We start from the raw sequence: 25454 nt of genomic DNA, 5'->3' as shown, positions 1-25454 counted from the left end.
TCGCAAAATACATCCCATGTTTTTTTCCTGTTTTTGTTTCCGTAAATCCACCAGAGGCTGCTGTATATGCTTTTTGACATCTTAAAATTACTGTTGCGAGTGCCATTCGCGCCTGCTGTTCTTCACGCCTGCTCCTTTACCACCCTCCTTTCCTTAACCCAACCAATAGTGTTTTCAAAAGCACCAACTGACACAATCTCTCACTTCACTAAACCCAACCGACTGTTTTAAAAAGCAATCCAGAAAAAGAAAAGCCCTCACCTGATTTTTACCACATTTTTAAATTTTACCACATTCTCACTCTGTTATTTACTTGTTGATTTTATTGTTTGGCTTCTGTTTTTATATTACCCACTTTCTGGAATCGTTCTTTGCTGGACTCAAACCCCATTGTTGTGGTCAACTCCTATCTGCATCTCAAGTTCACTGAAGTACATGGCGAGCTAACTAGTTAAACTTCTAACTGGAAAGCGGAGGTAATCGGTAAGCTGGTAGTGTGAAAAGGAAAGGCGCCATACCGCACCTTATTTTACTGATCCTCCTCCTACTCACACACACAACCCAGCAGCTCTTTACTATCTTTTGCAGCTCACCAACCCTCCCAAATTATGTCCACCTCCTAACCCCCTTTTTTTTCCTCTTTAATTTTCAGTTTCGTCATCAACAACAGCCCCTCCATGCAGCACACCACAACCCCCCCACCCCCCTCTTGCCACAGCTCTGGGGTGTACTGTTAGAAAAAAGGCTAAAAAGCCCCATTAACAAGCAATTATACACCTAAGGAGAAACATGCTGTTGGATCCCATATCATAAAATCCTTTGGGCTAACCCATTATTTCATAAAGTTTTACTATTAAATAGTCAGGCCAAATCACTGTTACTGTATTAGACCTCACTGTATAGAAAAACACATTTTTTCAAAATAATGTCATCCTTTTGTGTATTTTATAAATTATTTTCTTTCTTCATTAATACCAACAATCTTAAATGCATCACTACAATTTCATTGCCTGCTAAGCTATAGCTGGACAAACTGATTTGTTTTAGACAGCACACATCAAATGACACTAAATTGAAAAAAATCCCATTTACACCAATACACCACACCATACCCTCAATAAACACTTAATACCTTGTTTCCATCAGTGGGATTGTGGATAACAGTGGTTTGAGGCTCCTGACAGAGTGGTGTTTATGGAAAGAAAGGAAGATAAAAAGAGAATAACAAGTGATATACTGTCAGAATAAGTAGTAGTGAGTTGAAAAATTAAAGAACACCAAGCATTGCATGCAGACACACTAGTACTTACTGTCCTGAATGATCTAGTTTTCACCTTCTACACATATGGTACAAAATGGTACAAACCTTTTAAACAAATGACTTTTTATGTTTTGTTATTTTAGACATTAATGGGCTTTAATTTAATAATCTGAAAAGCATGATGCAGGTGCATTAGAGGCATGCCAGAATCCATATTTGATAGTTTAAAGATGCCATAGGATAAAAAAATGTATTTATACAATAATTGAGTACTTTTAAATAACATACAATTAGCCTCAAACACCATTGTTTCCTTTCTTATAAATCCAGGGGATGTAAATTCCAGTGGAAATCAGGGCAATCTGAACAAAAGACTGACCCAGACATTGCTCACACGTTTATTAGCATCGTTAGTAAAATTTATTCAGCACCAGCTTGAAAAGGTGTAAAGTCAGTTTAAAAGTATATATTTTAATAGTTTATTGTGTATATTGTTGCAACACAGGCTCGTTGTGAATATGTACCCCTGTATATATTTCTGGAGAGCATAAATTATGCAGAGGTACGTACACGTATGGCTGCATTTTGTCTTTCAAAGATTTCTACAGAGGGGTATGACACCGCTGACCACTTTACTCAATGGCTTACCATGTATATCGATGGGCCTGAGACACAGAGCAAAAGTGACCATGCCGACGGAGTTCAGGTCTGCCAAGAACAATTCCAGAAAGTGGGTAAGACAAAAACAAAATTGCAAAATAAACAAATAAGTAACAGGGTGAGAATGTGGTAAGGGTTGGAAACGTGGTTAAAATCAGGCGGCTTTTCTTGTTCTGCATTACTTCTGAAAACACTATCGCTTGGGTTTAGGGAAAGCTGTGGGGCGGTGGGTTCGTTGGTCGCTTAGTCAGTCAGTCAGTCAGTCAGTCAGTCAGTCAGTCAGTCAGTCAGTCAGTCAGACAGTCGACAGCGGCCTCTGGTGTATGCGAAAATAGCAGGCAGTGATCTCGAAAAGCGTACAAAGCGCCTCTGCTGGGTTTGCGAAAACAAAACATGCAGCAAAACAAAAACCAAAAAAATAAAAATAAACGTAGCTACTGGGACATATTTCATGCTCTCCAGAAATGTATACAGGGGTATGTATCCATAATGAGCCACGGCTGATATTGTGAATTTTTCTGTACAATTGAAATAAGGTAACAGACATGTTCACAGTTGAACAAGTGTTTGATGCGAGTTTATGCATTACACTGCAAAAAATATGCTTCTTTTTACTTGTATTTATTTTGTCTTGTTTCTAGTCCAAATATCTTTTAAATAAAATTTCTTTACTAGAAAATGCTTTTTAGATATTTGGACAAGAAACAAGACAAAAAAAATCTAAGTAAGAAATATTTTTTTTGCAGTGTATTTTATGAGCTTTGTACTTTTTTTTGTACTTTTTTTTTGCAGCCCTTACTGTGTCTTTTCTAGACTGATTTAAATGTCATAAGCCTTCTTAAGATCTGTTTATGTGGAAGTTGATATTAACTCCTGCCTGTGTTTTCATACACGAGAAAATAACTTTAAATACATCTAATTCTCGTTTGTCAAATAGAATTATAACTCCTATAAGACCTATCCTTTCCTAGGCCAATTCCTAGGGTTGTAAATAAGCTTGTAAAACTTTTATTTGGCACTTATCTAAGCCACATACCTTAGATATCAACAATTTAAACAATGTATCAATGCATTCTAAGGCACCTTTAACAATGGGAAACATGGTCAATGGTCAGCACCTATTCTGTTAATGTGTCACAGGTGTGTTTTGGGCGTGTTAGTGTGCCACTGCACATACACTACCTGACAAAAGTCTTGCTGCCTATCCAAGTTTTAGGAACAACAAATAATAGCTTGACTTCTAGTTGATCATCTGGTATCAGAAGGGGCTTATATGAAAGACAAAAGCCTCTAGGTTACGCTTATTATACTAAAATAAAATAAGATCATGCCTTGATTTTTAATTAATTTAGTACAGTAAGGTCTGACTTTGCTGAGACAAAACTCTTGTCACTTAACAGAAATAATGTAAAGAATACAATATCAAGTCACGGTGCAGAATTAAAAAAATGTTTCATATGACTCCCATGAGCTTGCAGAACTGCATCCATACATCTCTGCAACGACTCAAATCATTTATTAATAAAGTCATCTAGAATGACAAAGAAAGCTTTCTTGCAGGAGTTCATCAAGATACTTTGGATTCATCCCTCCTTCATCTTATTCCAGACATGCTCAATAATGTTCATGTCTGGTGACTGGGCTGGCCAATTTTGGAACATTAACCTTGTTTACTTACAGAAACTTTGATGTGGTGTCTATGGTACTGTATAAGAAGGAGTGCTTTCCGGCTGAAGTATTTGCCCTCTCCTGTGGTTTGAAATGTAATGGGCAGCACAAATGTCTTGATACCTCAGGCTGTTGATGTTGCCATTCACTCTGCAGATCTCTTGCACATCTCCATACTGAATTTAACCCCAAAGCATGATTTTTCCTTCATCAAACTTGACTAATTTCTGTGTGAATATTGGGTCCATGTTGGTTCCAATAGGTCTTTTGCAGTATTTGTGATGATTGGTATGAAGTTCAACAGATGATTCATCTGAAAAATCTACCCTCTGACACTTTTCCAAATGATCAACTAGAAGTTATTATTTGTTGCTCTTACAACTGGGATCAACGGCAAGACTTTTGTCAGATAGTGTACCTTTATGTGTAATAAACAAAGAGTGCGGGTGTTTTGGATAGATATAGGTGAATATTACTAATGTGCTATTTAACAAACATATTGACTTGGTTTCAGTTGGTCATTGTCACAGTCTATTTCAGTTGCCTTAAAATAGCAACATGCCTTTAATGTGCATGAATATACTTTGTTTTCAGAACAGCATGCACATGAGTGCACAAACAATCCCAAATGCATTTGCTATTTAAAAAAAAAAACATGGGGCTGGAAATGAAAATGATAACTGTGTCAGGCTGAAACTACAGTACCAAAACACCAACTGCATTTATGCATCATAGCGCCCCAAATGTTGCCTACATTTTAGTCATGTTACTGTAAAAACAATTCTAAAGCATGATTTTGTTAGTTCTAAACAATAAAACTTATCAACAATAAATAAATAAAATGTAAAGGGTACCATATTTATGGAAAGTGTTTACTGCAGAACTTCAAGAATCTCATAAATTACAAACACAGCTGAATTCATTTAATTATGCCATTCAAAAATGATGATTGAAGTCATGTTCATCATCACTATTGCTCTACTCCTTAAATAAAGTAGACAAGACATTTATGGGTAATACACTTGTTCAATATCTTAAAATAATTAAAGCTTGGTGAACTTTAGAAAGGAAGAAGAGTACAGCTGTTTAGAAAATTGTCAATGTACTTGTGAAATGGGAAGATGTGTCATTACTACAGTACATTTTCACTAGAACAACAGTACACGCATGCAGTAAAGCAAACCAATTTTCCAAAACATTCAGTCAAAGGTAGCTTCATTCGTATGATTTTTTGTTTGATTGTGTGTGTGTATAAGTAATAAATAAAATAGAGCAGATGCATAAATAAAGAAGTGCACGTCTTTAAGTCTCTACTCTCACAGAAAGGTCTATTTACTTTCATACAAAATAGATATGCATTAAAATGTCTGTCTAAACAGGGGTCAGTTTGATTGTAATAATTAATTTCCAACTTATATAGTTCATCGGTGAATGCAGTGCTTAGCATATATAAGTACACCCCTCACAAATTAATCTTTTAAATTCATATTTTAATAAGTAGCTATACAATATTTTATTTGTGCATATACATTAGATTAGTCAGTATTGAAGCCAAATCTGGAGCTCATTCATTCATTTTCTTGTCAGCTTAGTCCCTTTATTAATCCAGGGTCGCCACAGCGGAATGAACCAATAACTTATCCAGCAAGTTTTTACGCAGCAAATGCCCTACCTGCTGCAACTCATCTCTGGGAAACATCCACACACACACTCATACACTACGGACAATTTAGCCTACCCAATTCACCTGTACCGCATGTCTTTGGACTGTGGGGGAAACCGGAGCATCCGGAGGAAACCCACGCGAATGCAGGGAGAACATACAAACTCCACACAGAAACGCCAACTGAGCCGAGGTTCGAGCCAGCGACCTTCTTGCTGTGAGGCGACAGCACTACTTACTGCACCACTGCTTCGCCCCAAATCTGGAGCTCATCTAACAAAATAAAAGTCCAAAAACTAGTACACCCAAATTTATATGTTCTAGAAAAATAAAAAATACAAATGTTAAAAAAGAGGAGAAATCCAGAGAAGAAAAAAATGGAAGAAATTTTGTTGGTTGTAATTTATTTAGCAATATTTAGCTTGAATTTAATTGCATTATCTTTTAATTTCTAAATATGTTTGTTGTCTAAAATATTATTTTGATAAATAAATCTGTTTAACAAATCTGTTTTATTTAAATGCAGCAAAATACATCGCCTATTCACTGAGAAATGGATAAAAATATTCAATTTCAAAATGGGGTGTGCTCTATTATGCTGAGCACTGTACATACTGTACCTGTATTTTGAATTGCTGTTTACATCAGACTGTGTTATGTTTCATTATTATTATTATTATAAATAATAATAAAAATGTTTTTTTTTAATATTGTTAAAAATGTTATAAATATGTGCATTCATAACACCTTCACTAATGTCTTTTTTTTTTCAATTTTAAATAATATGGTTCATGTATGCACAAGGAAAGAATCTTTAAAATACAAATTTGAGTACCAGCCAGTTTTAAAAGCAAAGACCCACCATAAATACATTACTGTATGCGGCAAGTTGTGAGACCAGATAATTATTAACAAGCACAAAAAACCTTACTGTACACCATTAGAAACAGATGATCATAAATCTGGTCTTTATGAACTGCACGTATATTAATTATATTAAAAAACAGCTGTAAAATAGAACAGGGTTTTTTATTCAGTACACACAAACACATGCACATGCAAGCAGACACTAAATACACACTGCGATTTAACGATTTAATGCATGTCACCAATGTCAGATTTCAACATTTTAAGCACCTCTTGTTAAATAATTAAAAGCTTTAAATATAAAAACAGTTCTATATCAGAATTCATAGACTATGTGTTTTCATACATATTTTGCACTTGCTTCATGTGTCACTTGGTTAAAAGTAATTATTTTGTTATTTTCTTACAATGCAAGTATGAAACTTGAATTTAAACTCACTGACACTTTATTAAGTACACCTGACTAGTACCAGGTTGGACCCCCTTTTGCCTTCAGAATTGCCTTAATCCTTCATGGCATAGTTTCAACAAGGTACAGGAAATATTCCTTAGAGATTTTGGTCCATATTGACATGATAGCATCACACAGTTGCTGCAGATTTATTGGCTGCACATTGATGATTCAAAAGGTGCTCTATTGGATTGAGAGCTGGTGCTTGTGGAGGCCATTTGAGTAGTGAACTCATTGTCATGTTCAAGAAACCAGTCTAAGATGATTCACGCTTTATGACATGGCGCATTATCCTGCTGGAAATAGCCATCAGAAGATGGGTACATTGTGGTCATAAAGGGATGGACATGTCAACAACAATATACTCAGGTAGGCTGTGGCATTGACACAATGCTCAGGTGGTACTAATGGGTCCAAAATGTGCCAAGAAAATATTCCCCACACCATTAAACACCACCACCAGCCTGAACCATTAATACAAGCCAGGATAGATCCATGCTTTCATGTTGCTGACGTGTGTTGTAAATTGATATTTTCTCTTTTCGGACCATTCTCTGTAAACCGTACAGATGGTTGTGCGTGAAAATCTCAGTAGATCAGCAGTTTATGAAATACTCAGACCAGCCCGTCTGGCACTAACAACCATGCAAAAAGTCACTTAAATCACCTTTCTTCCCCATTCTGATGCTCGGTTTGATCTGCAACACATCATCTTGACCTTGTCTACATACCCTAATGAGTTGCTGCCATGTAATTGGCTAATAAGAAATTTGTGTTAACAATTAGTTGTACCTAATAAAATGGCCAGTAAGTGTAGTTTTAAGTAAATAAGATATAAGAAATGAAACAAAATATGACTTGAGAACAGTAAATAGTCAAACTTTTAGGAGGCACTGTTAAATATTTGACTCCATTAATTGATTGCAAAAATATAATGTAGGTGTATATGAATTAGTTGCTGGATTGGATTAAAAGAGAAAGAAAAGGCAATTAAACAGAACAACAATGAAATATGAGAAATGTAAAGATAATGGTTAAAAAAAGACAAACAGTCATAGAGACAAAGTACCAGAGCAGGAGAGGGGGCAGTATCTTTAGGGCTGGTGACTACGTTGGTTTTGTTGTTGATCTATAGTTGGGAGGGGAAGAGGCAGACAAGCAAAGCTTTAGAGCAGCAAAGCAAGAGGACAAGTCAAATTCCACTCATCTAAAAATGAGGGACACTGTCACTCATTTTACACAGCTTACATTTCCTGGACGCTGTAGCAATAGGTAATAATTAACCATTGCTCAGCTATAGCCAAATGGACTGTCAGATAATCAGATTTTCCATTGGAAACTGTGTTTTGTGTAAAATGACATTTTACACAACGCACATGCTTCTGTCTGAATTATGCTGGAGACTTCACAAAAAGCCATAAATGTCTATCAGGCACAAAAGTAAGACTCTTGAGAACAAAAAAAGAAAAAGGAAAATAGCCTAAAGCTTTCAAAATGCTCTTATTTTAGGCAGTAATTTATTTCTAACTGAATATGTTTGTTTGCATGTATTTTCTTATTTGTTAAATTGCTAATGTATTTGATCATAGTAAGAGAAAACAGCCTATAATTGTATGTTCTCCATGGAAACTGCAGTCAAGCTGATTTGAAGGTAGCTTTGAATACATTTCAGCTTTAGTAATAATCATGTCGCTGCTTGACATTCATTATTGTTGAGCCAATTAATATTACCCCTATTTTGCTTTTGGGTTTGATGAGGACTAAGGACATCAAAAAACTGATGTTGTGAAACTAACTAAACAGCAAGCATAATGCTAAGCAGAGAAGACCACCTTTTTCTCTTGTCTTTCTGAACGGTAATAAAAAACAAAAGAGTATTCTACACTTTTTCTTTTTCTTTTAACTTTTTTCAAAACTTAAAACCTGTTGGCCACAAACATGTCTGTAATGTATCAAGTTGAGCTGTTTGCAAAGTTGCAAAAGTTTCATTATTAGAATATTGGGAATATTATTTTTAAAGGAGCTGCTGACATGGAATTGAACTAGATTTTGGTAAAAACCCAAACAATACAAACATAGAAAAAAAAATAAATAAATAAAAAAATCTGAAAATGTAGTTTTGTTTAATAACAATAGAATGACACAAGGAGAAAGTACTGAGCTACTGAAACATATTTAATACTTTAAACAGGGTTTCTGCTGGTTCCATCAAGTTAAATGCAAGACTTTCAAAGACATTTTAAAGACCATTTTTAATGAAATTTTAGACTCATAAAGGGATAAAGGCTAGGAATTTTTTTAAATAGCCCAGATAGAAAAGGTTTTTTTTGCCCTATCACCCTATATATATATATATATATATATATATATATATATATATATATATATATATATATATATATATATATATATATATATATATATATATATATATATGTATGTATATGTGTGTGTTTCATAAACACACACACACACACACACACACACACACGCACACACATATATATATTTATTTCGTACATTAAATAATACAATATCACATTAATAATTTAGATTTTATTTCATAGCAAAATATTTAAATATTGTGTAAAAAAAAAAGCCAGCTTTACGTTTATTCATACACTTTTTTTAACATAAAAAAACTAACAAATGTTTTAATGTTAAACTAAAAAAAACTATGTTAAACTGAAAAAACTATAATAAACTAAATCTACGCACAAGTATGTCCAGGTCAGTGTCCTCAGCCGTAAATATATGGAGAACTTTTAAACAAATGGTGTTGTAAATAAAATATTCACACCATTATGATAAACAGAGTTCATTAAAATTACCTTTTAAAATAAAAAGTTTATAGTTTTATTGAGATGGACTGTTGGTGATAGTATGGGTTTTGACCAGATTGGGTAGCAATACACGAACAAAGACAATTAAGACCTGTTTAAAAAAGATTTAAGACCTACAAAACAATATTTCAGTGAATTTAATTTGGATTTTGAGATTTAAGACATTTTAAGACCCCACAGAAACCCTGTTTAAATGAAAGACTTTTTTGGTGATGACAGCTAAAAGATACCTCATATGGGGAATGAAGTCACATAAATTGCCCATGTAAGATTTTCCAGAGACTTCAACATGCAGAGTGTCTAAATCTGGATGGTTCTGTTGGTCTCGTCCATCACATCTGATCTTTATTTTGTATTTTCTATTGGATTCATGTCAGGTGATGGGTTGGGACCATTGTACAGCTTGAATTTTTTTCTCTGAAAGCATTTGAGAATTTTCTTGGATCATTGTCATGCTGAAATGTCCACCCTGGTTTCATCATCAATATCCTGCTAATGTGGATGTTGGACTGAAGCAGCTAATGTTAATTTACAATGATGAAGGGTAGAAGGTTGCTGAAGAACTACTGAGAGATTTCAGCTGTTTTCTGGCCTTTCACTGCCTTTTTACACTGTGTCATTTTCACATAACTTAATTTGTAAAGCAACTAGTTTTGTTTTCTTTGCATATATGGATTTCTTTGGTTGTTACCAACATCTGGAGAAAATTTCAAGTCAATTGCAGTTTTAGAAATATGTTTTCTGAGAAAAATGGTGATGTGTCCAATACTTATTTCCCTTATAATTAAACAACTGGTGAAAAGGTTTTCAGTCTACGGTATTTAGTCTAAACACTAAATTCTTGCAGAGAACAAAACTAACAACAAGAGAATCATATGTAAAATTATATTTTTATAACCAGCACACCTCACCATTACAACTTTTGCAGTTAGGTTTTCTTTTCTGCAGTTAAATAGAGTAAAACATGAAAAATAGAACCTTATTAACACTAAACTATCAAATAATGAATACATTTCTCATTAGAGCAAAATAAAACGATAATAGCAATGCTAGTCTTCTTATCTTCTTTCTCTCACTTGTTACATAATAACCTTATTTATAAAGAGTGAGAGCAGGATGTATCCTTGTTATTGTTTCTTGGTTGTCACTTGTTGATGCTGTATGTTACACAGTATGTTTCATGGTTCATGTTATCCTGCTATTCCTGCTCTGGTTCTCTGATCTGCTCTGGTTTCAGTTGATTTTGTTAAATCTCACATCTGCTTAACATCTCATTCTTCCCTTGCCCCTACATATTTTACTGGCCCAGCCTTTGATATATGTGACTTAAAACAAGAACAATTTACGTATTATTTGTATAATTAGGTATCAGCAAGAATTATATGGACGTTATTCTATGTTTTCACAGATTATTGAAGACATTATATTGAGCCAGTGCAGTGAATATCATCAGCTGTTTACTGTTTTAGACACAACATAGACACATGCTCACACAGAGCCATTGTGGCCACATGCATTTGTATTTTAAAAAACAAAAGGATCTTTTAAACATCAGTGTCTCAAAGGCCAAACAAGTTTAGGCAGGTCTTTGTATGTCTGGCAAGACTCTAGCTTCTGTTACAAAAAAGGCTTTACTTGACCAGGAGCAAAGTCCATGAACCACAGGCTCACCATTAAGCTGTGTTTAGAATTCAGAAAGCGCATTAATGCCTACACTGTAAAAAAAATTATTGTGCTAATTAATAATGACAGAATATTTTGTGGTATGTTTTCTGGTTTAAATGTGTGGACATAACTTATAAATCAACGTTTTACTTGGCTGAACTTATTATACTTAAAAAAGTCAGCTGAACTCATTTATATAAACTAAAGTTTATGAGCTTTTAATAGTACAGATATGTGCAAATTTATTTTATTAATACTTTAACTTAAATTTATATTTGTTTACTTTTGGATGATAACAGAGGATGAATGTCTTTCTACAGGTTTAGAATTTAATTGTGCTGGTAGTAAAAGGCTTAAGCGGGTTGACAAAATTTGGACAGGTTTGGGATCAGTTTACATGTTTTGAATGTTCATTTTATGTTAAATATTTAACAAAAAGCAAGCGTGTAGGTTTTAGGTGCTTTTTTGTACATTTTGGAGGGTTTTGGAGAATTTGGAATGTTAAAGTTTATCTGGCAACACTGACCATAATTTTCTCATTGTATTGTTGTGTATGTTTGTCTTCTGTTGGTTTCTCTCAGATGTCTGCTTTGATTGGTAAAAATGTAATTGTCAGACTTTGAAAAACAGTATTTAATATAAAAAAAACATGGTCCATTAGTGGAATCATTGGTTGCCCTGATTAATTTAAGGTAAGTAATGTGGTATGGTGGACCAGTGGTTAGCACTATTGCCTCATAACAAGAAGGTCACTGGTTTGACTCAGTAGTTTCCTTCAGGTGCTCTAGTTTCCCTCACAGTTTAAAGCCATGTGGTATAAGTAAATTTAAAAACAAAACTGGTCGCAGTGTAAGAGAGAGTTAACTTCAATATTTAAGTTCACTAAACTTACATGTTTATAACTAGTTTTTGGCACCGATTAACACAGATTACACATTTTGAAAGATACAACCCATGTGTGAGATGACAGGAGTTTGGAGAGAGAGAGCAGTGAACTAGAGCATGAGATATAAAGCCATGGCCACTCAGTGACTTTTGACCTCAAGAACAGGATAGTCCAATGAGAGTCCAATCTGTCTGTATGTTCCATATGGAGGTGACCTAACCTTCATAAAAGCTTTATGAAGCCATGACCCAAAAGAGCAGTAATGCGTGCTTATGCACCTGCTCACCCATTAAACATGCTAAGCAAACATGTATGTGCAGCCGCCGACAATCAGGAGTAAGCTTCATTGCATTTTCATGTTTTTTTTATTTTGTTGTATGGGTGTGCATGCAAGAAATGAAATGATTGAGGTAAGTGAAGTAAACATAAGTGTTTCAAAAGTTAAACTGAAAGTAAAATGAATGTAAGGGTGTGTTCAGGCTTGGGAGCCTTGGTTCAATTAAGACAAACTCTATCAGTGCATTTAAGGGTGCTTTCACACCAGCACTTTTAGTCCACACACAGGTTCTTTTGACATCAGAGTAGGGTACCTTTAGCTAGTGTGAATGTGTCTCTTGAACCTCTTGAACTCGGGTGTGCACCTGTGAACTGTACCTGTGCACCTGTGAACTGTCTGCCTGAAAGAGGTGGTCTGGGGTACTGTACACTCAATCTCTGGACTGGTTCACCTCTGGTATAAATGTAATCGTACCAAATAATGGAAGTAAACTGCCAGTGGTAAAACTAGCTATCGTTTTCATAACATTCATTTGTGTGTGTGTGTGTGTGTCTTGTACATTGGTGACAAGTGGGACTGAGGCAGGGCAAACACAGTGTTAATGTTGCTTGTCTCCTCCAAAAACAGCTACTGCAGACATCACATGATATTCTGAACGTTTTGAAGATTTTCGCGGCAAGTCGCTTTCTGTATGTCCAATATCAAAAGATTCAGTAAAAGCAGAATGCCCGCAATGTCCGCGTATGTCTTTCCATTTTGCTGCTTTGCTTTCGTGACCATCACCTAACAACAGCCGTAAACAAAACAGCAGCTCGATGACGCAAGCATACCGGGGTTCAGAAGAGAAAAGAGATTCAACACAAACCAACCAAGAAGGTGGCAAGGTGGGACAATCAAACTTGGGTACGGTCCAGGCAATTGAACCAAGTGTGAAAGCACCCTAAATCACTCAGAGTCAACTCTGCTATCCAAACCCTGGTAGCCAAACAACAAGTGGATCAAGTTCCTGAAAACACTGATGCAGTTTGACTGAAACATGAACACATCTATCACATGTTCAAGCACATCTAAACAAACCAAAAACAAGACATGATGTCACAACATGCTACCAAATAAGACAGAATGCTCTAGCACACACTAACTGACAAAAGTCTGGCAGGAATCCCAGAGTTCATCAAGATTTTTTAGATTCATCAATACCTCCCCCATCTTACCCCAGGCATGCTCAATAATGCTCATGTTTAGTGACTGGACTGGCCAACCCTGCCACACCTTGACCTTCTTTGCTTTCAGGAACTTTGATGTGGAGGCTGAAGTATGAGAAGGAGCGCTATCCTGCTGAAGAATTTGCTTTCTCCTGGGGTTTGTGATGTAATGGGCAGCACAAATGTCATGATACCTCTGACTGTTGATGTTGTCATCCAGTCTGCTGATCTCTCCCACGCCAACATACTGAATGTAACCCTAAACCATGATTTTTCCTTGACTAATTTCTGTTAGAATCTTGGCTCCATGTGGGTTCTATTCGGTCTTCTGCAGTATTTGTGATGATTGGGATGCAGTTCAACGAATGAATCATAAGAAAAATCTACCTTCTGCCACTTTCCAAAAGATCAACTAGAAGTCAAGTTATTATGTGTTGCTCTTACAACTGGGTTTTTTTTCACCACATGAGCTACAATACCATCTCCTTTTAACAGGTTTTCAGTGAAAGGCCTCCTTCTACATCTTCTAAACTCTTTGTGAGTTTTTAATTGATAAAAAAACATGACAATGGACATAAAGTAGGCGATACTGCATGTGCATTTATCTCATGCAATGTATACACATATGCCTAAGGTCTAGGTTACGCTAAAACTGAGTAAAGACTCTGGTAATTAAAATATGAGTAAACACTAGTAAACATGAGAATGAATAAATGAACGCATGACATGAAACTATGGTGTTTTGCTATGTTTCTATGGTAATCAATGGTGATTTAAGTAATGGTAATAGGATGTTTTGTAAGTGAATTAATAATGGTCAAAATCAGAACAGCTCAACCCCAAAACTCTGTGATGTACATTAAATTAATGCTGATCTTTATAAAGTTAGTCCTACAGTCTCTCCTTCTGTGCAATATTATAACCAGGCAACCCAATATTAATGAACAAGCATAATCATTGGCCATTGAGTTGCATAAAAAGGGTGGCAATGGTATTATGGTTTACAATTATTTATAGTACTTTCTTCAAAACAGGAGTAAGAACTGGATGCCAGTATAACCAAATAAACTGATAGGGTTTAATATTTTTTAATAAGTCGAAGGCTGTTATCATCCATCCACATGGTTAATCAGCTATGAATCACACATGGCTGTGGCGTAAAGTTAACAAGAATTATTTATATTATTATTAAATTCGCATTAATTGTATTTTATTAATGTTTACCTCTACCCCAACCCTAAACCCAACCATCACAGTAATGTAAAAACAGATCTGGATCTGGAGTATTCTCTATTAGTATAGCTGATTAACCATGTGGATGGATGATAACAGCCTTTTGAGCCTAGCAGTAGGCGCAGAAGGCCCCTACTGGCCCATATCTATCAGCTGATAACCACTGATAACGGCCATTCAACTAAGTGATAACATTCAAAGCGGGTGTTTTAATTTCAGATCATTCACACCTGAGTTGCAATTTTTTCATACTGGTTTCACATAATTTGTCATTATCCAGTGAATAATAACAAATCACATCGATGGTGCAGTAGAACTTTTTATTGTCACATCATCAGCAGCACATGTGCTATGATGAGTGAAAAGCTTAGTATTAATGTTTAATTGTTATGTATCAATGTAACTGTTATGTATCAATGTATCAATGTTTAATTGTTCGGCTTAGTGGTTTATAACTTACCTTGACACCATCAGGTTTCTTGTATGGATTTTTGCCTGTTGAGGGAATACAAATAAACATGAATATAACAATGGAATGAAGAGAATATGTGCAGATCGCATCTAAAAGAGTACAAAATTAAAATTCACAACTTTAATCACTGCAGTATGCCATGAATATTAATAATCTATTGACCTCAAAATCAAAACCTCTGAATAGTCTGTAATCAAAGATTTGCATTATGTAATGAAATATGATTAAGAAGCCTATTTAATATGAATTAATGTTTGCAGTGTTAAAAATGAAATTTAATTTCTGAGAATGAAAATGCTTATTTTTAAGCAGGATCATAAGGCTACAGAAAATGATCTAAAAAAACACCATGAAACATATTGTGATTGCTGTTTAAACTGTGAAATAATAAATATGCAGAGACGCTACTGCTTGTATATCTGCTATCTGCAGAGTTGCTTCTGCTTTCATGTTTCAATGAAAATATTATTTTCTACAACATCTAGCATGCTTTATATCATCTCAGGCAAAAAAAGCTTGACTACAACTTTTTTAATTAAAAGAAGGAACAATTATTACATACAGAATACAATAGTTTCTTACTTGAGAAGTTCCGTGTGGCAAGCATGGTAGTAAGAATAGCACCCTAAAAACAGTCCAGAAAAAGCAGAAAGGAAAAACATCACTTAAACTTAAGTCTTGTAAAACATTAGTCAGTGCTAGTGGATAACGATTAATCCAGATTAACCTTTTAAAGTACACTAGTGTGGAAAAAGATTTCTTATTTTTTGTAGGTTTTTCATACTTTATTGTTTTAGATCGTCAAACAAAATGTAAATATTAGTGAAAAATAACACAAATAAACACATTGTGCTTTATTCAAATGAAGGCTTTTACTATAGAGGGAAAACTGCAAACAGAAAAAGTGTTTTCACACAGGTTTTTCACCTTCATTTAAAAAATGCATTATGTGTTTACTTGTGTTATCTGTCTAATATTTAAATTTGTTTAATGATCTGAAACATTAAAGTGTTATAAACATGCAGAATAATAAAAAAACCTGTAAGAGGCTGACACTTTTTCACACCACTGTATGTCATATTTAAATTGTGCCATTGAAAATACAGCACCAAAACACACTATTTTAACATAAACCAGCCATGTAAATTATTTATGTCCTTCATGTTCCTGTGGTTTTGTATATGTTGCACATTATTCTAAATGTGATAAAAACTGTAACTTCATCATTTTCAAAACTCAACCTTTAGCCTTTAACCATAGACTAATTTTACAACCTATAGCTAATCCAACTCATTTTGATTATCACTCTGCTCAGAAAAATATCTAGATGACGCCTAGATGATATCATACATAAATTTACATTTGTATCACGTGTAAAATAAAGTGGTATTGATATGTGTGTTATATGTACATTTTATATTTCATGGTAATACAAAATAAAAATAAAAAATAAAATTAAACAGGGCTGCTTGATGGCCTTAGTGGTTAGCACTGTTGCCTCACAGCAAGAGGGTCTCTGGTTGGTATGTTCACTGTTACATAACTGCCCCCTGCTGGCTATGTATATCTTGTGTTAGATGGTGTTGTGCAGTGCCATGCAGTACTGCAGTACCGTGTGAGATCCCTTTAATTCACTTGTGCATTCTCAGTAGCCACATCTGAATGTTCCCCTTCGGGGGGAACTTCAGCACTATAAGTGGATTTGATTGTAAAATCCACGCATTGGGAGGTTCGGTTCAGAAGCTACTCGTCTGAAAGAGTATTGAACGGGCCAATTAAGAATGAATTGGCAGCGCAAGCCTGCGCAGGTGAGCGGCATAAGCAATCAACTGAGTATATAAGCTCACCTGGCGCAGCAGACGCTATCCTTTTCGCTTCAGAGACTTTCTGATCGAGTCGATGAGGGTTCCTCCTGCTGTGACCAGCGATTCTGAGCGAACGAGAGCATTCTCCCGGTCCAGAGTGTGTACACGCAGTGGCAGACGGTCGAGCTGGGTTTCTCCCTTGCCTGGCGTTCTTTGGGTCCGGTCCTCCAGAGCGGTGCGTATAAAGTTGCAAACTTCACAGAAAGAGCAACACAGTCGTGCAGCACGTCCTTATCAGGACGGCGCTCCGACTGTGCGTTTCTGGATGCGGTGGTTTCCTGTCCTCGGATGATGGGCGCGGGCACTGTGTTACATGTCTGGGGGTCCAGCATGTTAATGCGCTGCTCGCGGGCAGTTCATGTCGTCATTGCGATGCCATGACTGTTGCGCAAGATCGCGGTTAGCCTTTGCAAAAAGGCGAACCACCCCAGTTGTCCCCTGCTCTGCAGCGGGCACTCGGGCAGATCTGAGGGTTTCAGCGAGAGATAATCCGTCGCCCACGGGCCCGCGGACCTCCCGCTCCTCTAAGCGCTCCATCCAAGCTTCGGGCGGAGGAAGCGATCCGTCTAACAGATGGTAGCCCTTACGCCCGATGACACCGGAGACCAGATGTCCACCGCGGCATCGGAGGGTGGGCTTTCATTGTCCGATGATGATCCAGACCTGCTCGCCCCCTTCGGGCTGGTGAGCGCTGTCACTACGGATCCTGAAACGGACATGTTAGCCGTGCTTTCCCGGGCTGCTTCGGCCGTGGGTTGGAGATGGTTTATCCCCCAGCTCCGCGGCCGGACCGACTAGAGGGGCGTTCCCTTCTTCCCGGAGGTGCACAGTAGGCTCACGCGGTCTTGTAAAGCACTTTTTTCTGCTCGTGCTGCGTGTTCCTCCACCCTAACCACTCTTGACGGTGAAACAGCCAGGGGGTATGTGGCGATTCCTCAGGTTGAGTGCGCGATGGCGGTAAATCCGCGCGGCGCCTCTTCTTGGCGGGGTCCGCCTCGTCTCCCATCCAAAGCCTGTAAGTTATCTACCTCCCTCGGGGCTAGAGCTTACATAGCTGCGGGCCAGGCTGCTTCCGCCTTGCATGCGATAGCCACCTACCAGCGCTACCAAGCGCAGGCGCTGGCCGAGCTGCACGAGGGTGGGTCCAACCCAGGCTTACGAGCTTCGCACCGCCGCCGACTTAGCTCTTCGGACTACTGAGTCCGCTGCGTGTGCGTTGGGGAGGACGATGTCCACATTAGTGGTCCAGGAGCGCCACCCCTGGCTGATATGCGCAAAGTCGACAAAGTCCGCTTTCTTGACTTCCCCATATCCCCAGCCAGGTTCGGCGACACTGTCTGTGAATTCACCCAGGAATTCAAGGCGGTGAGAGAGCAGTTGGTGGGTGATGTCTTATCGGCGGTCCGTAGCCCGCTCCGCCCGCCGTGCCATTCATACCTGCTCCTCGCCGAAGGCGTCCGCCTACGAGAGCTGCTCCGCCCCCGCACACGCCTAAGGCGAAGCGAGCGCGTCGGGCACCTCGGAAGCAGGCAGCCCCCCTGCCCAGAACGCCGCTAAGTCCGGCAACGGACCGCGAAGCGCCCCTGGGACAGGCCATCTGGAGAAGAGGGAACTTGCTCTTTCCCCGCTGGAGGGCGGGGCCCCATTTCCAACGGCACTTTTTACTGCCATGAAAACATTATGAAAGGGCACTTTTCACTTCCCCAGATGTGACAGCCCGAAATCTGCCAGTCTGGGACGCTATGCTTTCTAGCTTGCAGATTCGGTGCGTTTCGCCAGTGGCTCACGAGCGCTGGGAGGACGGTCTCCTTTCTCCCACCCCTCGAGCCTCCCCTCCGGAGCTCGGGTTTGGAGTGAGAGCAAATATCTCACCTCCAGCTTTTCCGTGGGACCCGCGAGCTTCCCGGATCAGCACACCCACTCCGCGCTGCCCCACTGCTGGTACGTCAGCGATTGTAGCGATGAGTCCATTAGCGAGAGCTCTGCCTGCCTGGTTAGCGCGGGCCAGCTCTTCGCGGTGGCTCATACGCACAATCAGACTCGGCTATGCGATTCAGTTCGCGAAAGGGCCCCCCAAGTCACGGGTGTGTATTCACCAGGGTCAGCCCCCTGTCCGCCCCTGTCTTGCGAGAGGAGATTGCTGTCCTCCTGGCGAAGGATGCAATCGAGCCGCTCCCTCCAGCCGAGATGGAGAGCGGGTTTTACAGCCCACGCTTCATCGTGCCCAAAAAGAGCGGTGGGTCACGGCCAATCCTAGATCTGCGCGTTTTGAACCGCTGCCTGCACAAGCTGCCGTTCAGAATGCTCACGCAGAAGCGCATCCTCCGGTGCGTTCGTCCTCTGGGTTGGTCTGCAGCATTAGACCTGATGGACGCGTATTTCCATGTCTCCACTCTTCCTCGCCACCGACAGTTTCTGCGGTTTGCGTTTGAAGGTCGAGCTTGGCAATACAAAGCCCTCCCCTTCGGGCTCTCTCTGTCTCCGCGGGTCCTCACCAAGCCCGCGGAGGGTGCCTCAGCGCCCCTTCGGCTCGCGGGCATCTGCATACTCAATTTCTTTACGACTGGTTGAATTGCCCTCTCTTTTGATTATGCACAGAGTTGATTATGCACAGAGACAAAGTGCTCTGGCACTTCCACCTGTGGGGGTTTCAGGTCAACCGAGAAAAGAGCAAACTCGCCCCCGTGCAGAGGATCTCTTCTCTCGGGCTGGAGCTGGACTCGGTCACCATGGCAGCGCGCCTCTCCGGAGAGCGCGCTCAGCTGATGCTGTACTGTCTGAGAGAGCTCGACAGTAAAATAGTGGTCCCACTGAAACAATTTCAGAGGCTCCTGGGGCATATGGCATCCGCAGCCGCTTCATGCCGCTCGGATTATTCTATATGAGACCACTTCAGCACTGGCTTCACGATCGAGTCCCCAGACGCGCATGGCACGCGCGCGCACACCGAGTCTCTGTTACTGCGCTGTGTCGCCGCGCCCTCAGCCCTTGGAGCGACCCCTCGTTCCTACAGGCCTGGGTGTCTCTAGAACAGGCGTCCAGTCTTGTTGTCGTTTCAGCAGACGCTTCCAACACGGGCTGGGGGGCTGTGCGTTGCGGGCATGCGGCTGCGGACCTGTGGAAAGGTACCCAGTTGCATTGGCATATCGCCTGGAGCTGTTGGCAGTGTTCCCCGCTCTCCACCGTTTTTTTCCGGTGTTGGAGCGGCAACACGTGCTGGTCAGGACGGACAGTACGGCGGCGGTGGCGTATATCAGCCGTATAGGGGGTATGCGCTCTCGCCGCATGTCTCAGCTCGCCCGCCGTCTGCTCCTCTGGAGTCATCCGCGGCTGAAATCGCTGCACGCCATTCATATTCAGGCAAGCTCAACCGTGCAGCCGATGCGCTCTCACGGCAGCCTTGCGTCCTGGAGCATGGAGACTCCACCCCGAGTCTGTTCAGCTGATATGGGCGCGATTCGGGGAAGCCCAGATCGATCTGTTGCTTCCCCCGAGATCGCTCATTGCCAGTTGTTCTTTCCCTGACCGAGTGCTCTCGGCACGGATGCACTGGCTTACAGCTGGCCTCGGGGCACGCGCAATACGCGTTTCCCCCAGTGAGCCTGCTCGCGCAGTTACTGTGCATGGTCAGGGAGGACGAGGAACAGGTTGCTGGTTGCGCCCCTCTGGCTCAACCGGACCTGGATGTCAGAGCTCTCCCTCGCGATAGCCCTCCCCTGGCAGTCCCTTCGAGAGAGCACCTACTCTCTCAGGGACAGGGCACCACCTGGCACCCTCGCCGATCTTTGAAGAGATTTTAGACGCGAGGAAGACTTAGGTAACCTCCGATTGCGGTGGCTAATACCGTCACTCGGGCTAGAGCCCCCTCCCCGAGCGCGCCTATGCCCTGACGTGAAGTCTATTCACTGAATGGTGTGTCTCTCGCTGAGAAGACCCCCGTAATTTGCCAGATCAGCGTTGTGCTTTCTTTACGCCGAGAGAAGTTGGAGAGCAGGCTGTCGCCCTCCACACTCAAGGTTACGTGGCTGCCATCTCCGCTCTCATAACGCGGTGGCTGGCAGCACCGTGGGAACGCATAACCTCATCATCCGGTTCCTCAGGGGCGTTAAGCGAATTAATCCACCCCGCCCCCTCTCATGCCCTCTTAGGATCTCGCCCTCGCGTCAGATCCCTTCGATCCTCGACTCAGTATATTTCTGTCCCTGAAGACAGCTCTGCTGGTCGCGTTGATATCGATTAGAGGGTCGGGGACCCGGAGGCATTTTTCGGTCAGTGACTCGTGCCTGTAATTGGGCTGGCTTCTCTCACGTATGAGACCCCGCCCGCGATATGTGCCCAAGGTTCCTACCACTCCGTTTTAATACGAGGTAGTGAGCCTGCAAGCGCTGCCCTCGGAGGAGGCAGACCCAGCCCTTATTTATTGTCCAGTTCGCGTTTTGCGTATTATCCGGACCGCACTCAGAGTTTAGATCATCTGAGCAGCTCTTCGTCTGTTATAGCGGTCGGCAGCAGGGAAGTGCCGTACCGAAATAAGTTCCCACTAGATTGTGGATGCCTTTCTTTCACTATCAGAGCCGAGATGAGCCGCGTCCCCCGAGAGCGCGTGCGCACTCCACTCGGAGCTTCGCATCCTCTCGAGCGCGCGCACGCTGCGCCCCTCTAACAGACATCTGTAGAGCTGCGGGCTGGGTGACACCCAACACATTTGCAAGGTTTTACAATCTGCGAGTGGAGCCGGTTTCCTCAAGGGTATTAGGTAACCCTTGGTGATTGAGGAAACAATTCGGTAGGGTGTTGAAACACGCTTGCTGCGCCATTTTCCCTAACACGGAGATACGTGCGCCTTTTTATCTGTCAGTAAAGTTCCCCGTCAGGTGAGCCCTGCAGATTCCTCCGTGGCCCCCAGCACTGACTCAGCGGAGGAGTCACTTGCTGGCCCACTACGTTGTAGGTCTGCCCGCTGGTCAGCCCGCGTTTTGGGTAAAGGTGTCTGCTATGCGTGGTCCCCACTAGGCGATCCCATATGCTTATTCAGCCACGGTTAAGTCCCCCCCCCCCCCTGGGCGGACCCGTGTCTTCCCTCCCCGCTAACCACTCTTTTGCTATGCGTACTCCCCCTTTTTTAGGGCTAGTCCATATGTAAATTCTGCCATCTATCCCCCCTTGGGTAACGGATGGCCTCCGCAGCGTCCTCCCTATCGGGATTGCACGCTTCCCAACGTACTGTCGTATTCCTAGAATTATCTAGATGCTCACGACACCCCAAAAAATATATATAAATCCGTAAAACTTCTGTTGAAGCAGGATAAATTAGGGCCAGGGACACGTTGGAGGACCGCGCCCCCCATGATGTGGGTGCGTCACGCTTGCTTGACTATCTCCTCATCGGGGGTGTTGGTAAGGTGCAGTCATTATGGCGCTTTCAATGGGCTCCCAATGCGTGGATTTTACAATCAAATCCACTTATAGTGCTGAAGTTCCCCCCGAAGGGGAACGTTCGAGGTTACTAAAGTAACCCTTCGTTCCCCGAGGAGGGGAACGGAAGCACTATACTCCGTCGCCATAATGACTGTCCCTTAGCTGTTGAAAGTCTCTTCAGCTTAAAAAGGATAGCGTCTGCTGCGCCAGGTGAGCTTATATACTCAGTTGATTGCTTATGCCGCTCACCTGCGCAGGCTTGCGCTGCCAATTCATTCTTAATTGGCCCGTTCAATACTCTTTCAGACGAGTAGCTTCTGAACCGAACCTCCCAATGCGTGGATTTTACAATCAAATCCACTTATAGTGCTTCCGTTCCCCTCCTCGGGGAACGAAGGGTTACTTTAGTAACCTCGAACGTTTCTGTTGCTTATTGAATTTTCTCTATTATTTCTGATATATTATTTCTTCATATAGTCCTTAACACTTTTATTTCTTTCACATGTTTATACTTTTAATTTTGGGAGGAGTAAATATTATTTTACTATTTTTTTAGGAGGAGTAAATATTACTAAGTTAGTTTTTTAACAACCAGATGCATTTAGTCCTGTCCAGTTTTGTATAGAATGCTCCCCAGACCACCTCCTGAATTGGTTTGAGCGACTGGATTTATGTATGTCTCAAATGCGTTTTGGAGGGTATTTTCACCTGTCCATTTCACACTCAAATCATAAAAAACACACATAATGACCAGGTGTTAACAGCTCTAGGTTTCAAACAAGTCTCAAATATGATCCTGTTTTATATGGAATTATCAGATTACGCAAATAAAAGTTTTGTGAATGCCATTTTAAGTTGGGATTTTTTAAAATTCATTAACTGTAGTACAGTATAGCATGAATGTGTTTCTTACTTTAAGCTTCCTCCTGGCGTTGAACTTTTTCAGACATTCCACCGTCTCCTGTCTGTGCATCATGGAAGCCACTGTGGAACGTTGCTATAATGCAGACAAATAAAGAATAACTTCACAACAGTTGGAGATCTTTTCTTAAATTCCAAAAACTAAAATCATACAGATCCTTGATATAAATCTGAATCATTTGAAAAAAAGCAAGAAGTCATTGTGTGAAAACAAGAACACACACATTTAGGACACATTCAAGTTTGCCACAATCAGCTCAAGTGTAAAGTAAATATCAAACATATGCAAACATTTTTTTTATTTTGTACGCAAAAATCCTTAACACACACTTAATGTGTTTTGTCACCACTCACAAAACAGGTGCTAAATAAATAAATCTGAATAAGAATAGTGTAACAAATGTATTATTCATATTGTTGTCATGTTAAATAGAAAAAATGCTGAATGTTTTCTTTTAGGGTTAGCTGTAAATCAACATATAGATAGCAAAGTATGTGTATGTGTGCTTTTTTTATCTAGTTGTGTTAGATTGTCTCAGCTGCTGTAATACTTTTGTGCATGTGTGTGTGAGTGAATGGACATACACAGATCCAGGGGTGTTTGAGTGCCTCAGCTGCGGTAATGCGTTTGGCAGGGTTTATCGTCAGCATCTTGTTAATCAGATCTTTGGCCTCTGGTGTCACTGTGTCCCACTCAGGAGAGGGAAACTAGAAAAATGCACACACACACACACACACACACACACACACACACACACACACACACACACACACACACACACACACACACACACACACACACACACACACACACACACACACACAAACACATCCAACAGAACTTACACTATGATTTCAGAACACATAGTTCAATGGATTCTGATCTGGGTTCTGGTGAGCAACAGTGTGTTTACTTTCTTTAACATGCAGAAACAGATCATCAGTTCAGTTTTAAAAAGCACTGACATGGAAAACTTACAGTGGTCTAAATGTGTCTACAGGGATGCTGCAGCTGTATAATATCTCTTTCACATAATCATAATCTTTATCTATATATATTATGATTATATATATATATATATATATATATATATATATATATATATATATATATATATATATATAAAGGCTTTTGAAGCCCTATATTAGGGCTTTTAAAATTAGCACTTTAACACACGTGATTGATTTGAAATATTAAAGCTTAAACAAATAACGCAAATAACGCAGTTGCAGTTTTCTTTTATTTCCTGTTGTGCGACCCACTTGACCGCCTTGGACAGCATAACAGTAAGCGAACAACCCGTTCCTCATTTTCATTCGCTACACCCACCCCCACCCTCGCTAATTTTCGGGTTGAGGGCAGCGTGATTGTCGTTTGCCTAGAGCGCCAGTTCAGCTTGCTCTGGCCCTGCGTGTGTAACGTCTGTTTAACGTGCAAGGAATTATGGATAAGACCAAGGAAGTGCTTTAGATGAAAAGTTTCAGTATAAAACAATTGATATCGCATCACCAGGCTATCCAGAGCTTCCTCCAGAGTTTCATGCAATTTCGGGCGTTTCACTTTTAATCTTTAGACTTTAACTGCAGTTCAGCAGTTTACTCTCATTCAGCATATTTTCATTCAGAATGTTTTAATGGAATTTGATACCTCATGAAAAACCTCCACATTTCGGGACTCATGTGATACTTTAAGGTATTTAAAAATCGCTGCTTACACGGTAGACTCTTAATTAGTATAAGGCCTATCTTAATCATAAAAGCAGAGTATTGGTGTCCATGTAAATGTACTCAGTGAAAGTGGTCAGATGAAATCGCAATCTGTCAAAGCCCTATTCTCTGCCTTTAAGGGATCCCTCGCTCACCGGGCCTGCTATAGTCAACTTAGAAACCAACATGGAAATAATTTTTGTTAGTTATTGGCATTGATTGTTTTGAAATTCAAATAGCACTTACATGCCTGTGTTTTTATTTCTGTAATAAAGCATTTCGTGATTAATGATTAAACATAATTAATCATGATTAATTGCGTTTCATGATTAATTATGTTAATTTTAACGTTAATTATTTGACAGCCCTATATATATATATATATATTATAT

At 40.2% G+C, this 25454-nt stretch overlaps 1 protein-coding gene across 18 annotated transcripts in view; it reads right to left on the bottom strand.

Moving 5' to 3' along the window:
• camk2d1 (calcium/calmodulin-dependent protein kinase (CaM kinase) II delta 1) overlaps window positions 1-25454 on the bottom strand; it is a 154806-nt gene that overhangs the window by 16556 nt on the left and 112796 nt on the right. For 4 of the 18 annotated variants that reach the window (XM_068222230.1, XM_068222233.1, XM_068222231.1 and 1 more), the window contains exons 10-15: window positions 23941-24063; window positions 23348-23431; window positions 15734-15776; window positions 15140-15174; window positions 7640-7699; window positions 1133-1177 (exon numbers count right to left, since the gene is read on the bottom strand). In XM_068222230.1, the coding sequence (XP_068078331.1) occupies window positions 1133-1177; window positions 7640-7699; window positions 15140-15174; window positions 15734-15776; window positions 23348-23431; window positions 23941-24063 (390 nt within the window). Of the gene's footprint in view, window positions 1-1125; window positions 1178-7639; window positions 7700-15139; window positions 15175-15733; window positions 15777-23347; window positions 23432-23940; window positions 24064-25454 lie in introns of all 18 variants that reach the window. The other 14 variants (XR_012382382.1, XR_012382379.1, XR_012382381.1 and 11 more) reach the window with 4 other exon arrangements.

Source organism: Danio rerio, chromosome 7, assembly GCF_049306965.1.
Source record: "Danio rerio strain Tuebingen ecotype United States chromosome 7, GRCz12tu, whole genome shotgun sequence".
In the NCBI taxonomy this organism is placed as follows: Eukaryota; Metazoa; Chordata; class Actinopteri; order Cypriniformes; family Danionidae; genus Danio; species Danio rerio.
This window is presented reverse-complemented; position numbering and strand designations above follow the sequence as displayed.